The 17,127-nt window shown below is 33.7% G+C and overlaps 1 protein-coding gene and 1 pseudogene across 10 annotated transcripts in view; one reads left to right on the top strand and one right to left on the bottom strand.

Annotated features, from left to right (window-relative positions):
* LOC114286537 (ABC transporter C family member 4-like) overlaps positions 1–17,127 on the bottom strand; it is a 573,165-nt pseudogene that overhangs the window by 242,453 nt on the left and 313,585 nt on the right. The window lies entirely within an intron of this gene.
* Positions 15,958–17,127, top strand: part of LOC114289352 (serine/arginine-rich-splicing factor SR34) — a 243,136-nt gene continuing 241,966 nt past the window's right edge. For 7 of the 9 annotated variants that reach the window (XM_082897575.1, XM_082897574.1, XM_082897567.1 and 4 more), the window contains exons 1-4: positions 15,958–16,107; positions 16,465–16,553; positions 16,864–16,929; positions 17,008–17,082. In XM_082897575.1, the coding sequence (XP_082753701.1) occupies positions 16,470–16,553; positions 16,864–16,929; positions 17,008–17,082 (225 nt within the window). In that variant the 5' untranslated portion in view covers positions 15,958–16,107; positions 16,465–16,469. Of the gene's footprint in view, positions 16,108–16,160; positions 16,298–16,464; positions 16,554–16,863; positions 16,930–17,007; positions 17,083–17,127 lie in introns of those variants that run through there. The other 2 variants (XM_082897568.1, XM_082897571.1) reach the window with 2 other exon arrangements.

Raw genomic sequence — 17,127 nt, 5'->3', positions numbered from 1 at the left:
ATGTGCACTATGGGACTATTGATGGTTAGAACCCCTCTGCCTCTTACTGTCTCCCTGGCCATCCTGACTCTTCTTGGAGCCCCTCATCCTCTCCTCCTCAGCATGCATAATGGTCTCAAGATGGGCTGCAGCCTCCACAAGGCGCCCATAATCTCTAATCATAGACTCGGCAACTCGAAACATGACCCCGGTCCTCAACCTCTTCTCAAACTCCAAGCATCTACGCTCCTCAGTCGCCACCAACTCAGGTGCGAACCTGGACAAACTAGTAAAGGTGGCCTCAAACTCTGCCACTGGTGTATTCAACTGCACCAATTTGGAGAATTGATCTCTCAACTTCTCCCTCACTATAGTCGGCAAATACTTGTCCTGGAAGGCTTCAACAAATGCCTCCCAAGTCCCTCCAATGCGTCCCCGCGCATACTTTCACCACTGACCCGTATCTCCTTCAGCTGGAAGGACGCCAAGGTCACTTTCAAGACTCCGTTTTCAATGCTAAGCATCTTAAACGTCTTCGTCATCTGCTCAAGCCACTCATCAGCCTTCAGTGGTTCTTTAGGATCCCCCAAAAACTCGTCCAGATTCGACTGGAAGAACTCCCTTTTCAGAAAAGATGGCCCTGCCTCAGTTACATGGGCCTAGACTTGATTCTCTGCTAGGAGAATGTCCATAGACTCCCTCAATGCTCCTGCCATTTCACGGGCTAAGGCGCCCATGGCCTGCTGTCCTACTGGCTCGGCCACGTTAGCCTGACCAACTCCCTCCTGCTGTGCCGGAATTTCATTCAGTATAGGCATCTCCTGCCTCCTAGGCCTATCACGCCTACCACCATGTCCTCGTCCTGACATCCTAATAAAGATAACAAAACATTAGCACATTCATAAATGTGCCAAAACTATTTCACTCACGTCCTAAAACAATGGACAACAGTAATTCACTCCATGTAAGCACATACTTACATTAGCACTTACGAATTTCATTTCTGGATAATGACCGTCCCATGGCGTTACTAGAGTTCCGATTAGAAATGGCAGTGATCAAGTGCCTTTCCAACAAGACTCCTAGAACCCAAGGATCCAATCAACATCCTAGAAACTAAATCCCATACCCATACAGTCACATAAGCATGTTACCACATATGCACATAACATTACACATAAGTCTCTATCAAGCGAGACAAACCCACTGTGGTACTAACCACTTTCCACGTACCCAAAGTATTCAAACCCGGTACACTCTGATACCAAGTTGTAACGCCTTCAAAATAATACATAATTCATCCATCCATAATATCCATAAGACTTAAAAGAAACAAACATATATTCAATTATCAGAGTATTCAATACAAAAAAATATTACATGTTGACAACAAAAGTAAATGCCCAACGGGCTTACAACTTTCCAAGTCAACACTTGGGTTCAACAAAAGAGAGATCTAGCTTTATACATCTTAAGCCCTTCGCTTGAATTACATGTAATGCAAAGATAACTACAAAATAAGCCTTCAACTTTTAGAACCTTCCAAGCTACATCCTTGGAGGCGGCATATCACTTGCACCTGAAAATGATGTCTCATATAGGGTGAGTCAAAGCCCAGTAGAGATACGCTAAACCAAATATGAGCCATAACTAAAACATTAGCATTCGATAAATGTTTAACTCATATAAACAAACGTACATCTCTTTCATAACCAATCCATATTCACAAATATATTTCAATTCCTTTCCATTTCATGATCCAAACCAATTCATAGTTATGGTTCTCTGTTCATTCAGACAGTTTATAATGAGATTACAACTCACATTAACAATACTTTGATCATAATCATTTAATATGAGACTACAACTCACATTCTTAACATTTTGACACTTCCATTTCAAATGAGACTACAACTCATTTTATTAACACTTCAAAACTTTAATTCATCTACGTTATACAAACGCAATCAAGATTTCGGGACTTTCACCCTAGACACTCCGGCCAACTTAGTTATCACTGGAGTCTATCCCCTATCTTCTCCCAAACAGGTTTAGGAGTACATCCCCTATCTCCTCCCAAACCATGGAGTACATCCCCTATCTCTTCCCCAAACAAAATACATATGCAATGTATTTAAACAAGCCGTCATATACAATGACCAATTTGCAAACATATACAATGTTATAATCCACTCGTCATATTCAATGACATACTAAATTGATTAGTTTTAATTCACCTAATCATCATGCAATGTCTACAACAATCAAGACTATCCTCCACAGATAGCCCAAAATAGTTATTTCTAAACAGATAATAAATTCATCAAACAGATAAATTATCAACATTTCCATAGGTGAGTGATAAATTAATCCAACTACACCATTCAATCTCATAATTTCCCAATTCCATGATTTTCAACTCAATTCCATACTTCCCCAAATTAATTGTACAAATTAATTAATTAATTTCACTTAGGGCAAAAATCCCCATATTCTCAAATATTGCTCTCAAGGCCAAATTTCACTCATATTCCATAAACAACCCCAATTTCAAGCCTCTTATACATATTAGTCTTAAACATGAAAAACCCCTCCTTTATAATTTCAATTTCAAAACCCTAACTTCCAAAATTTCTCATAAATTCACCATTTATACAAAATGACCAAAATTTATGTTAAAACACATAGAATAGAGTAGATTATCCCTACCTCAAATTTCGGAGCTCAAAGGAGAAGAAGGAGAAAACCCAAGATGCTCCAAACCCAATGATTTTCGGATCAAAATGAAGACCACACGAAGCTCCACACTTTTTACAAAGGAACTAGGGTAGAGGACTACTAGAACTAGATCAAAATGTAGAGAGAGAGAGCTTTCTAGAGAAAGAGACTCTCTAATGAGGGTTTTGGAAAGCTAGAGAGAGAGAGAGAGAGAGCTGAAAAAATGGATCAAAAAGACTTCATCTCGGACTGATATACATCACAGTCCGCTCGAGCGTGGGACACCCCGTTCGAGCGTCAGACACAGACTCCTGCTCGAGCGTGAAAAGGGCCGCTCGAGCGTGGAATGCACACTTCTAGATATTTTGCAGACGATGGTCCCCACTCGAGTGTGAAAGTGGACACTCGAGCGTCCGATGTCCTGCAGACAAAAGTACTGAAGGTAGAAAAATCCCGGTCGAGCGTCAGACTGCCTGCTCGAGCGGAGGAGCAAATGCAAAAGGGCCCGCTCGAGCGTAAAAAGCCCTGTTCGAGCGTGATGGCCAAAATCTGGGCATTAACCATTTGTTTCAAAGCACAACCAACTTGTTTTAAACCTGCCCAACACAATCCAAAACTCAAATACAAAGAGTTAAAAGACGGAAACGCGATACAGACAACAACAACAACTACGGAACCTAAGTCTGGAATACAATAAACAATAAAGGGAAAACCGGGATCGCTATAGATTTACACTCTAACATGTATCCTAATTAATATGCTATATACTTATTAGAGTTCTATAACCCCTTATGTGTAATTGTAATTATTTCACATTTTTCCTTCAGTAATGGTGTCCTTTCATATATACTATTTTCCCATCACCTCATTAACTCTTTTACAAATAACAACTTCATTTTGGAATTTTTAAAGTATTGCCATGTTCTTTTATGTCTTTTAATTTTTCCCCCTCTCCCTTAGTTTTGTGTTTTGGTTGAACTGCTTCATTCCTTATTTTTGGCAGGTAAAAGGAGAGCCCAATACCTCTTACATCTGTGCTTATATTTCGATCGACGGAGTACACTATAACTATTGACGTCTGGTTTGCTGGTTGTGTTGTTGCTGAACTACTTCTTGGACAGGTACATATTTTGTCTTACAAGGTCCCTACGCTTCAGTATATTTAAATTATATGGTATGCGTGATGGCCAAATTAAAAAGCAAAATATTTATGATATAACTTGTACAGTCACACCCTCATTCATCACAGTTTTTGTATTAAAAAAAAACTAAGATTAAAAGTTTAAGGTCAAAGTTAAAAATTGTGACCTTTAACCAATTTTGTAGTAGTGCTCATATATTAGTATTATTTATTATGAATCTAAAGTATCAATGATAGAATAAATGGAAATAATAAAATCAAATAATAAGCATAGCATTAATACAAGAGAAGCTCTATTTACATCCCAAGATTCAATTGTGAGTGGCAGTGGGTTATAGCAGTAAGCAAGGGTCCTCAGTGCATCAAATCTTTAGTTAGTGTATGTATATTACTGAATACAACTATATCAAATCGTTCTCCCATTTTCTAATTTCTTGTATTTTGTATTCTAAAAAATAAATTGCCTCCCTAAACATTTAGAGTTTTCAAGTGCTTTATGTGGTTCAGGCCATCCCCAAACCCATGCAGAGAATAAAAAAAAGTTTAGCAAGATAAAATATGGGAAAGTGAACCACAACATAGCTAAAACCAAAGCAAGTAAAACCAGTTAATAAAGATATTTAACCTTCTGACTGACATCTAAAGTGAAACTTGAAGCAGCAAAGAAGCTATACATAACCATGACATCATTTTTTTATTTTTTTTCCACAATAGTCCCAAAAATAAAATAAAAAACAATTAGATTGCTTGGTTAGGTTTTTCAAAAAACACTTTTCAGAAAATCCTACTTTTCTTATTTTCCGTGTTTTTTTGTTTTTACTGAATTTTTTTAATATTTTAAGCAATTTTTTTTTTTACTTTTTAGACATACCTAACATAAATATACCTAAAAAGTAAAAAAATTGTGAAAAAAATCTTTTAAAAATTCACTAAATACCAAAAATACAAAAAAAAAAAAAAAAAACGAGAATTCAGTACATTTTTTTTGTATTTTTATGTATTTATTAATTTTTTAAAATATTTTTTCACAAATTTTTTACTTTTTAAATACATCTAAGTAAGGTACATCTAAAAAATTTAAAAAAAAATGTTTAAAATTTTAAAAATATTCACTAAAAATAAAAAAACACGAAAATGAAACAACTTGATTTTCAAAAAACTTAATCTAAAAAATTTAAACCAAACACACTGAATGTCGTTTTTATTATCAATTCGTATGGTGCCAAAATATTTGGCTCCTTTTTGTAACAAAAAAAATTTCCTTACCAAATTACAAATTTCGTCTAAAAAAATTAACTTCTTTAGTCTGTTTATTACGGTAATGTGACCTAAGCTATTGGGGTATCATTTTTTTTGTTTATGATTAGAATTTTTTTTAGTGTCTTTCCTTTTTACATTGGAAACATAGTCTTTGTTAACTACATTATTATAAAACAAATCCATTCATGTGTGCATGTCGTGCACTTGATGAATGTACTGTAACCTTTAAGATTTTTGTTTGTTTTGTTTTTTTCCTAATCGAAGATATTATGAGTTTATTTTTTTTGCCTTTCTTCCCAAGGAATTCTGATTGAAGCCTGATGGATAAATCGACTAATCCTCCAAAGTGCCCGATCACTCCATTCATTTTCTTTTGATATTTCGTTAATATCTATTTGTATGTAGTTATACATTTTCCATTATACGAATTCTTATATTCATTTTCATATGTTTATAGCCAAGAACAATCAATGGAGTTAAAAAAAAACCCAAATGAAAGTAGACGTGAAGGTAAATGCAACGCATTCTTGTTGTTTGTAGTATTCCTCTTGTACTTGTAAGCTTGTATGTAATTGTTCATATGATTTTATGCATGCAATGTAGGATATTGGGGACAAATGGAATCAACTTCCCGAAGAAGAAAAAAATAAGTATATACAAATGGGAAAGCAGCAATCTGAACGATATGCCTAATTAAAAATTGTGGTCCAACAGAAGCCTCCAAGAGTAAAAATTCAAACCCAGATTAAGCTTACATCGATTTGTAAGATTATTAGAAGGCTGGACAAAGCACAACAACAAGCAGTGACTGATATGGGGTTTCATGGCATCCTAAGCCTTAGGTACACGCACATGGATCATGACTTGTGCCATTGGTTAGTTCAGAACTTTGATCCTTCAACTCATTCATTGAATGTCCATGGTCTTCGAATGCTTCTCACCGTAGAAGATGTTCATGAGTTGATGGGATTACCTTCCAATGGTCTATCTGTGAAGTTAACAGAGTCCGTAGATGAAATTACAAACCTATGTGATGAACTTGCGGTGAAGAATAAATTTGTTCCGTTCACATCTCTAAAATCTTATCTGATTGAAACAAAAGATGTTAGAACTGAATTTAAAAAGAAATTTGTCTTATACATCATTGGAGCCCTCTTGTGCCCCACCACAAAGGCAGACGTACACCAATCATTCATTCAAATGGTTAAGAATGTTGAGTCCATCAGTCAATTCAATTGGGCAAAGCACACACTTGATTTTCTTGTCGACCGCATTGCTATTGCCAAGGTCAAAGAGCGGTCTACTGTGTGCGGCTGTTTGCTTCTTCTAATGGTACCTCCCCTTGATGTGTAATTATTTCATCTATTATTTTTTATTGCATATTGTCTAACATAGATTAAAATGACTTCTTATTTTCTTTTCTTTTTCATGTAGTTATTTTACTTGGAACAATTTGCTCGCAAAAACGAGTTGGTGGCTACTTCCAATCCCATCACTCGCTTATCTTATTGGGGTAATTCAAAAATTAAGCAGGGTTTGAATCAAATTAAAGCTTTGGGAGGATATTTAAATGTTGAGGTAAATATTTACAACACATGACTTTTTATAATTATAACTCAATTTACATTACACCTGTGACATTAACAAGTTATTGTATATGTGTGAATAGGTGGTTTTGCCTAACATTGTTGAAAAGTCAAATGCAGTAACTCTTAGCCAGGAAGAATTGACAACAATGATGACTCCCGATTGGCTAAAGTTGAGAAACAAGTTATTGAAATTCATGCCCTTTTGGTCCAAGGCCACAAGGAGACAAGGCAAGATGAGGATGAGAAACGTCTAACCAAAGTGGAGAATCAAGTTGGAAAAATTCTTGAGTTGTTAGAAAAACACATGCCAGTTGATAGAGAACAAGTTAAAACACCACCAAGCAAACTACTTGCGAAGCAGCGACTGGTCAAAATGGAGAACCAAGTTGGTCAAATTCTTGAGTTGTTAGAACTATGCATTCCATTTGATGGTGGACATGTTAAAACACCACCAAGAAAACTACATGAGGATCATTGAATTAACATTGAAATGGTTGATCTCAATGTTAGTGGTATCGAAAAGGTTGCAGCCAATTCCCTAAAGTTTTTAGATGAGGATGAGATAAGGAATATGAATGACAAAGAACCAATGGAAACTTCGCGTTCGAGAAAAACAAATTCAATCCTCACACCACCAAATACAAAGGCAGTTTCAAAGAAACAAGCCAAATTGGTTGGTGGGAAAGCATTAAATAATGAATGACTTTCTATTTCACAAAAGGGGCGATCTCGCGCGAAAAAGAGCAATTCAAAGGCAGTTGAAGTGAATGCTGTAACAATGTCATCATCATGTAGTGTTGTTCATGGTCCTCATACTCGAGGGACCCAAAATTGCAAAGCTAGTCAGTGGTTGTGTACACTTTTTGTGAAATTCGATGTAATGAAGAAAAGACCGCAATTGAAGCCATCGTCAAACAACAACAACGTTGACAATAATATTCATGACAATCTTGATCAAGTAAACAAAATGATTGTGTCTCAAAAACATATTTGATTTGTGTGTAACAAATAGTGTTTGTTTCTTACTTTTCTTTTACTTGTATCAGCTATTTGATAATTTACTTGATCAACCTAGGGGTAATGTTGGTCCTGAAACCCCAAAGGTTTGGAACTAACTATTATAGTGTCTTTTGTATATGTGGTTATTTTGCACTAACTCCATCTTCATGAACATACACTAACCAAGCTTGATTTGTTTTATGCACTATTCTTCTCAATACCTTTACAAGTCATTCGTGCCTTTGCCAGACCCATTAAATGACTATGACAGTCTCGTTCTACGATATGCATTTGATGAATCTCTTCCAGAAGGGTACAATTTGACAACCTTTAACTTGTTATATATAAAGTACTATACCTTCTAACTCACATAGTTATCCATGTGCAAGGGAATATCTTGTGAGGATGTAACTCCACTACGTGGAAGCACAATCTGCAACTCGCAAGGAATTGTGGTCGTTGAAACCATATCAATGGATATCTTCATGTGTAAGACTTTTCTCTTTCTCCTATTTTATTTTCTACCATTCCATCATCCAAGTTACTTTACTTTGCCTACTCATAAATTTCATATATTTTGCACTGCAGGTTATAAATCTCATTGTTGTGAAATTGACAAAGGAAAAAGTTTCCAAATAAGGATCACATGGTTTGGTACTTTCCGACCCATGTATCGGTAAGTATTAGCCATACCTAAAGACTCTGCTCATATAGGCACAAGTTATTTATATGTTAAAATTGAATATGCAGCAAAAGATTTTGTGTCAACCTTCTGATGATACAATGAAAGACATAGTAGAAGATTATTTTGGAATTTACAGATACACTAGCCCCCTTTATGCTTATAAGGAGGTAACATGATAAAATACTACTATTACCTAATTTCCAAATTTACCATGCACAATAACATTTGATCCATGTTATTTATTTATTTATTTTTTGCATGTACATTCGACGTTATATTTTTAGATTTACATGCCCTTCAACTATAGGAAAAACCACTGATTGTACTTGAGCATAAACATGAAAAAACGTGTTGCCTATCTATTCGACTCCAGCATTATGATAACCATTATGATACCAATTGTACCCTCTTTTTTGTTTCTTGATCTATGTACCTTACTACATACCACCAATAACTACAACCATTGCATAAGCTGCTTCAATATGCGCATAGAGAAGATTATGTTCAAGACGTTAGCTCGTTTGCATTTCAATGGTTGGAAGACATGCCACGCCAAGACAACAGGTAATACACTACATTGTCGTTCTTAATTTTTAAATAAGCATTAATGTTATAATCTGTAAGTTCGTTGACTCTATTGTTACAACTACACTCATTCCTATAGCTACAATTGTGGTCTTTTCGTCATCAAATATATGCAAGGGAAACCTTTGCCTTTGGATGTAATCAAGGTACTTACGTTTATACCCAACTGTCCACTTATCAGTATCTTATGTTTTATGAAGACTAATTTTATAATGTGTGATGTTTTACATACTCACTACTTTTGGCATGTAGTTTGACTATTTGCATAGGGCTCACTTGTTACTTGATCTTGTGATATACAAGCATAATTCAGCTCCTATTATTGGTGATATCGTGCAATATAAAGCTGGTGATGCTCTATTCTTTTTTATTTTTCATAAGTTCGTACAATCAATGACGTTATTGCATTTCTTAAACTAGTGAACTTTGAGTTTATAACTCAACCTTTGTTATAAAATTATATTCTAAAGTGTGCTATCTTGTGTAGAACTCAGAGCTAGGGGTGAATTGAAACGGAAGTAGAGGCTATACAACTTTCATGATCCTGAAATAAGGAAAGATAGTGGATAAGGTTGTGGGAGCGAACAAAGACGAGTTGCTACCATTGCTAAGCACGTCAATGCCGCCTGATTAATACTATTATGTTTCGATTTTTGCTTTTCAGGGTGTCTGTGGACCTTTGTCATATGATACATATTGATTTGGCTTTGCTTCATAATGGAAACATACTACTATTCATGTCTGGGTCTATTAACCTACTTCATTATTTGGATGATATTTTGCAATTATTATGTCGCTGACTTTTTATTGGAGGCAAAAAATGGTGATTGATTGATTAAGGTTTTTTTTTTTTTTAATTCCAAAAATATTCTATATAAAGTGGACAAAAGTTGGTGTTGATGCTGGAACCTCCTTGCAGCCCCTTTCCAGATTGAGCCCAGTGAGATGAAGAAACTTACGTTTAGTTCATCCATTTTTGTCAAAGAACAAGAAAAGGTATAATTTACTTTAATGTGACATTGATGTGTCAAAGACTATGCTATAAACAAAAGTAGTGAGAGTGGTTGATCTCTCAAGGTTTCAGCCAAATCATAATCACTCTACTTCTTGAGAGTGACAGTTTCATTACTAGATTCAAAGAATGTACAAGTTAATCTAACTAATAAACCTATTATCATGATATAAATAAAATAATAGCATGTTAAATTTTTTTAAATTAAAAAAATGATATAAGATGCAGTCACAAAAAATTAAAGCATAAATCATGCCTAAAGTGAATTAGTTTCTCATCATATTTTCTTTTCCTGGTCGTTTTCAAGATTGCCAATTAAGAATTAAATAATTTCCTTTGTATTTTTTTTCTTCTTGCCCTCAACAAATCCAGAAACAATGCATTAATGGTGGGGTATCACTAAGGTTCTTCCAATTTGAACAAATACTTGCCAACATGACCTCATAATCCTATATGCACTTGCTATTGCGCATTGTGGTCTAAATTTTTTATTAAAACCACACACATATATACATCTTAAAGAATTGATCCATCAACGATTACTAGTGCAAATGTGGTCTAAAATTTTGATATACTAGGGGATATCCCTATCAAAAATTATTCAGGAAAAAGTGATATTATGTATATGGAAAAAAATTCGGATCGAAAATATTTTGATTGGAAAATTCTCCATTTTTGTCTTAAAATGAAAATCGATATTGAGGCCTGAATCAAGATCGATGCCAACAATAATAAAAATACTAAAACCAGGACTAATAATTATCAAATAATTGATAAAATTGATAAAAAAAATCTTTTTTATCTTACGATTCCTCAGGATCAAGAAATCAATTCACCCAATAAAAAAAAAATCTTTTTTGATTGGATGGGAATGAATGAAGAACTACTAATTCGTCTTATATCCAATCTGAAAGTTTGGTTCTTCCTAGAATTTGTACTTCTTTATAATGCATATAAAATAAAACCGTGGTTTATACTAAGCAAATTACTTTTTTTTAATATATATGAAAACGGTAGTGAAAATAAAAACATCAATAGAAAGCAAAAGAGGATTATACCCTCGAATGAAAAAAAAAAAGGAATATCTGGAAGCCACTTTAATTGGATTCTCATTAATCTTACGTGGTTCCATGATTCTTCCCTCTCATCTTTACATTTCTACCTCACCTAATCCCTTGCACCAAATTCTCCCTTCAGCCCCACAATTCTCGCCTATAAGATATCATATCACTAATTTATTTATTTCATTTAATTTATAAAAAAGATTTCTTTAAAAAAAACAAAATACTTAGGTTAGAATTCCACTTTTAAAATTATTAGGCCAATAGAGCCAAGCCTTTATCTATCCAAAAATTTATCTATATGTTCAAATGTTATTTATCTGTACCCACGTCACATATTTTTCTAATTATTTGTCCAAATATCACCTAATTATACACGTGTCACTTATTTGTCCCACCTTACCGCTACCAGCCATTGTTGCCAGCTACCACCATCCGCCAGCCATTGGCAACTTTTTCAACAACTTTCACTGCGTGTTCTTATCACAAAAACATATTAAAATTTGGATCAAATAACATATGGTCCCATAAGTTTGGAAATTTCATCAATCAACCAAGAAAAAAAAAGAAAAGAAAAGAACAACCAATGTATAACAATTCTCATTAACAATCAAACAAGAGGGTTAGGAGTGATAAACGAACCAAACAACTTGAGCTCGACTTATGTTCAGCTCATTAAAAACTCATTTGAGCTCAGTTCGTTAAGTAAATAAGCCAAACTTGAACACATTTTGAAACTCATTAAAGTTTTCAAATTAAGTTTGAATAGTCAATTGCTTGTTCGGCTCTGTTTGATGAATCTAAAACTACCAAATTACTTGAGGTCGGCTTGACAAAAACTCATTTGATATCGACTCGAAAATTTAACGAACCAAAGTTGAACAAATTTTAAAATTCATTAAAGTTATCAAAGCAAGTTATAATAATTAATTGTTCGGTTCGTTTATTATCCCTAAAGAGGGTTTAAATAGGACTACAACTATTTATCTTTCTCATTTTACATCCCCTCCATACCTTATTCTCTCTACTACTTACAACACAATTTTGGAAGCAATTATTATTTATGTAGAATCACTTGAAAATAAAATAAAATAAACACTCTAGAGGATTCATGCTTCGTCTGTGATGGGCGGGTGAAGGCAAAAATCTCAGTATAGAATTTTCAAATGTTTATGAAATTTAATGAATTTACTTGAACTAGACTCTCTTGTGATGTTTTTGCCCTCTAGATTTCTTTCTTTTCAAACATGTACATTTCTTCTCTACTCCCTCAAAATTATGTTTATTTTTCTCATGGGTGCGAAGCAAAAGTATCAGTTCAGAATTTCATGACATTTACATGTCATTCAACAAATTTGAGTTCAACCAAAAATGAATTCAATCTTTCTCTTGTGACGTCATCTCCCTCTAAAAAAAAGACAGTACACCCACAAGTATCCTACTATCAATTAAAATAAACAAACAAAATAAAAGCACATCCGCCAGTGTCCTGCTATCAATTCAAAGCAAATAAATTCAAAAAAACAGAAGCAAGTAGCCTTCTATCAATTAACATGAAACAAATAAATAAAATAGCACACCCGCAAGTGCCCTGCTATTAATTGCAAACAAACAAACAAAAAAAAGATAGCACACCCGCAAGTATCCTACTATCAATTAAAATAAACAAATAAATATGTGATTAGCAGTTATGAGATATGTGATTAGTAGTTATGATATATGTGATGTTAGTTATGAGATATGTGAGTAATGGTTATGAGTAAAGTGGTGTCAAAAGGAGTTTGGTTATGCTATATGTGTTAGTGGTTATGAGGTATGTGGGTAATAGTTATGAGCAAAGTGGTGTCAAAGGGTGTTTGGTTATGCTATATGTGTTAGTGGTTATGAGATATGTGGGTAATGGTTATAAGCAAAGTGGTGTCAAAGGGTGTTTGGTTATGCTATATGTGTTAGTGGTTATGAGATATGTGGGCAATGGTTATGAGCAAAGTGATGTCAAATGGTATTTGGTTATGCTATATGTGTTAGTGGTTATAAGATATGTGGGTAATGGTTATGAGCAAAGTGGTGTCAAAGGGTGTTTGGTTATGCTATATATGTTAGAGGTTATGAGATATGTGGTTAATGGTTATGAACAAAGTGGTGTCAAATGGTGTTTGGTTATGCTATATGTATTAATGGTTATGAGTTATAAGATATTGGTTATGTGACTAGTGGTAATGAGATATGTGATGTTGGTTATTAGATATGTGACTAGTGATTATGAGATATGTGATGTTGGTTATGACTCAAAGAGGCTGGTTATGAAATGTGGCTATGATTCATGTGTGTAGTAGTTATGAGATATGTGATCAATAGTTATGAGATATGTGATGTTGGTTATGATCAAAGTGGTGTGGTTATGAGCAAAAATGTGTTAATTATGAGTTATGTTACTAGTGGTTATGAGATATGTGATGTTGGTTATGACAAAAAGGGGGCTGGATATGAGATGTGGTTATGATTTATGTAGGTAGTAGTTGTGAGATATGTGGTCAATGGTTATGAAATATGTGATATTTGTTATGATCAAAGTGGTGTTGGTTATGAGATATGTGATTATGATTATGAAATATATGATATTAGTTATGAACAAAATGGTGTTGATTATGAGATGTGGTTATGAAATATGTGATATTAGTTATGAATAAAATTGTGTTGGTTATGAGATGTGGTTATAATTAAGTTATGATCAATTTGATTATAGTTATGAAGAAATATGATTTTGGCTCATAACTATAAAAAGTGACCTGTTTAGCAGGTCACTTTTAATAATATGGCTTAATCTTAGCCATTGATTTTCTATGTACCGTACATTTTTTGAACAAAATGTTCTATAGACTTTCCCTTTGCTATTACTTCTCAAGATCAAAATGGAAAATTAAAAATTTTAAATGAGAATATAATTACATTTTACACACCTTTTCTCTTTTTAAATCCTTTATCAAATTCATGAATCAATTACAGTCTTACTAAAATTTCTAATCTCATAAACTCATAAGCCCACTCAATTATATTTATTTAAAACCTATATTAATACGACATATCAATAAATTGGCTTAAACAAATTGCTCATTGTCAATCTAATTAAAATTAAATTTGCATGGGTTGGACATGAATATGTATTTAAACCCCATCTAAATAGGTAGCATCTCTACCACCAATTTAAAACTTTTTAAAGTAAAAAAATTAATTTTTTAAAAAAAATAAAAAAATAAAAAAGCCCTTCTTGAATGGGTTACAGTCGAGATCTTAAGAGGAGTTTCATGGAGAGATAAAAATCTTAAAAAAAAAAGAAAAGAAACAATAAGTAAATTTATTTTTGTTAAAAAAAATATATATATGAAATAAATAAAATGGTTAGATTTATTTATTCAATTTCATCTAACCTGTTTAAGTCCATTTGACAAAATTCATTCATTTGTCACCTTTGATAGCGGGGAGGGAAATTAGACCATCCCTAATGCATCATCAATTCTTTTATTAAATTTAAATTTAATAAAAAATTATTATTTTTCCTACTAGATGAGTATTAAATTGAAGATATAATAAATCTTTCACTTAATTGAGGATGGCTGGGAGCTATCATCAATTCACTGTTTATAACCATTATATTTTCACCACCGGATGTCCCTCCGAATAACTATCTCTTTGTAAAAATTTGTGAAAAAATTACATTGTTCGATCGACCAATGTTTTGATAAAAGTTGAAATATTCTGCTAAAATATTTGATATCAAATGAAATTTTAACTTAAATTTAATAAAAAAAAATTACAATTGGAGGTGCTATTATGTTATTTATTTTCCTCTAGAGAGATCAAATCGAAAATATTAGGGGTGAGCAGCGGATATACCGATCCGCCAAAACCAAACCGAACCGAACCGAACCGAACCGATTTGCCGCATTTTGGACGGATGCTTGATGACGAGCGGATGGTTGCGGATTGATTTTCTCCAATCTGCCAATTTGGAGGACGGATGACGGATTTGAGATTCCTTTGGCAGCAACCGAACCGCCAAACCGCGAGCACCCCTAGTAATTTATAAGACTTTGTGTTTTCAATTGAAAAAGAGTTTAAACATTCTGTTGAAAAAAAGTTTTCAACTTGAATATATTTTTTGAATTAAAAAAAATAAACATGTTATTTATCTATATTTTTTGGTTTTTAAATCTAACTCTAAAAATAATAAATAGAAAATATAATATATGTTGGTTGGTTTTTGTTTTCAAAAGCATATATAGATGTAACAATACAGAAACATATAATATCTACTACTGCTCTGTTCATAGTTTTGGTGGTTTGAATTGTTTTTATATTTTAAGAACCACATATTGTAATATTTTATGTGGATGAATTATGCTGTGATTATAATATGTGGATGAGGCATGCAGTGATTGTGATATTCTAAAGTTTCAAATTTTCTTTCTTTGGATGATGCATACAGCGATTGTAATACTTTTTTAAGTCATTGACTATAATACTTTTTTTTTTTGAGGAAATGCACAAATTAAATTACGTTAAAAATTTATAAAATTTTAAACCGCCAAACTAATTCGCATCCATCCGCCAAACTGTCAATCCGTTCAATCTACAGCCGCCGGATTGACAGACGGATGCAGATTGATTTTCTCTAATCCGCCAATTTGACAGACGAATGACAGATTGAAGGTTCCGTGGTCTCAACCGATCCGTGTCTACCCTTAACAAATATTAGTAAAATTGTAAAAAAATAATAAAAAATACGAACTCCAGTACAAATGTGAGGGACCACGTAGCATTCGCTATACGGATCACCACACGCTGACGTAACTTCCGTTACAGGCCAACTCTCAGATAGGCTCCAGATGCAATTTCAACCACTAGATTTCCACTCAAACGTACACGGTACAACATAATAACATACGACACACAACACCCTATCCCCACCCTAAAATATTTACCAACCAAACGCTGCCCTCCCCAATTCTCGAGACCCTAATAAATAAATCTTGGAAAATTCTCTACCCTGTCTCAGCGCGATCTTCAATCTTTCCAAGGTAATGTCTTACATCTATCACTGTTAAAAACCTCGTATTCTTTGTTCATGCCATCACTGATGTCAGTGTCGTCTGTGTATATATAACGAAGGTCTCAAGGTGGAGAGTCATTTGAATATTTTTTTCAACAATTTTCACTAATATGTGGATAATCGTGATAGCCATTTCAAGATTACGGTTTTGTATTAAGGTTTCAGTGTTATTTTGTTCATTTCTTTTTTAATTATCCCTTGAATTTTGTCTTGTTTGTGATTTTGTTAATTGGGTATAACCATTTTGTTCTCTTTATTTGTTTATAGTTAGGTTTTGTTGTGATTTTCTTCTGATTCTTGTCATTGTTAATATTGGTTTTTTCAGGAACAATGAGTCGCTCAAGTAGAACACTCTATGTTGGCAATCTTCCCGGTGACATTCGTGAGCGGGAAGTAGAAGATCTCTTTTACAAAGTATATCTCTCTTTTTGTTTATATTCTATTGCAACTTGAAGTGAATATGAAATGTTTTTGTTTTTTCTTTTTGGGATTTTGATATAATAACATGCATTATATAAATGCAGTAATATGCGTGTCTCCAACAGTGTTACAGAATTTGCAACCTATCTATGCATATAAACAAGTGTATTCATGAGTTAAATTTCACATATGAAATTAACATTGAGAAAGATGTTTAAGGGTGCCAGATGAGTTGAATTGACTTTTGTATCTTGCTTTATGTGAAATGGTGGGCCTTATGTATTTAACTGGGTTAATGTTGCAGTATGGACCGATAGCCCATATTGATTTGAAAATCCCACCAAGACCCCCTGGTTATGCTTTTGTTGAGGTGAGTTTACGGCTGTTCTGTGTTCCTTTTATTAGTCATTCTCTACCCAACACTATTTTCCAAAAATGTTTCCTACAGTTTGAAGAGGCTCGTGATGCTGAAGATGCTATTAGAGGTCGCGATGGTTATGATTTTGATGGGCACCGGCTACGGGTTGGTCACACATGAGGCATTTCTATGTAGCATCCAACTACTTGT

The sequence above is a fragment of the Camellia sinensis genome, chromosome 12 (assembly GCF_055761805.1).
Source record: "Camellia sinensis isolate YWXY chromosome 12, ASM5576180v1, whole genome shotgun sequence".
NCBI lineage: Eukaryota > Viridiplantae > Streptophyta > Magnoliopsida > Ericales > Theaceae > Camellia > Camellia sinensis.
Note: the sequence above shows the minus strand (reverse complement) of the source record. Positions and strands in the feature narration are given on the sequence as shown.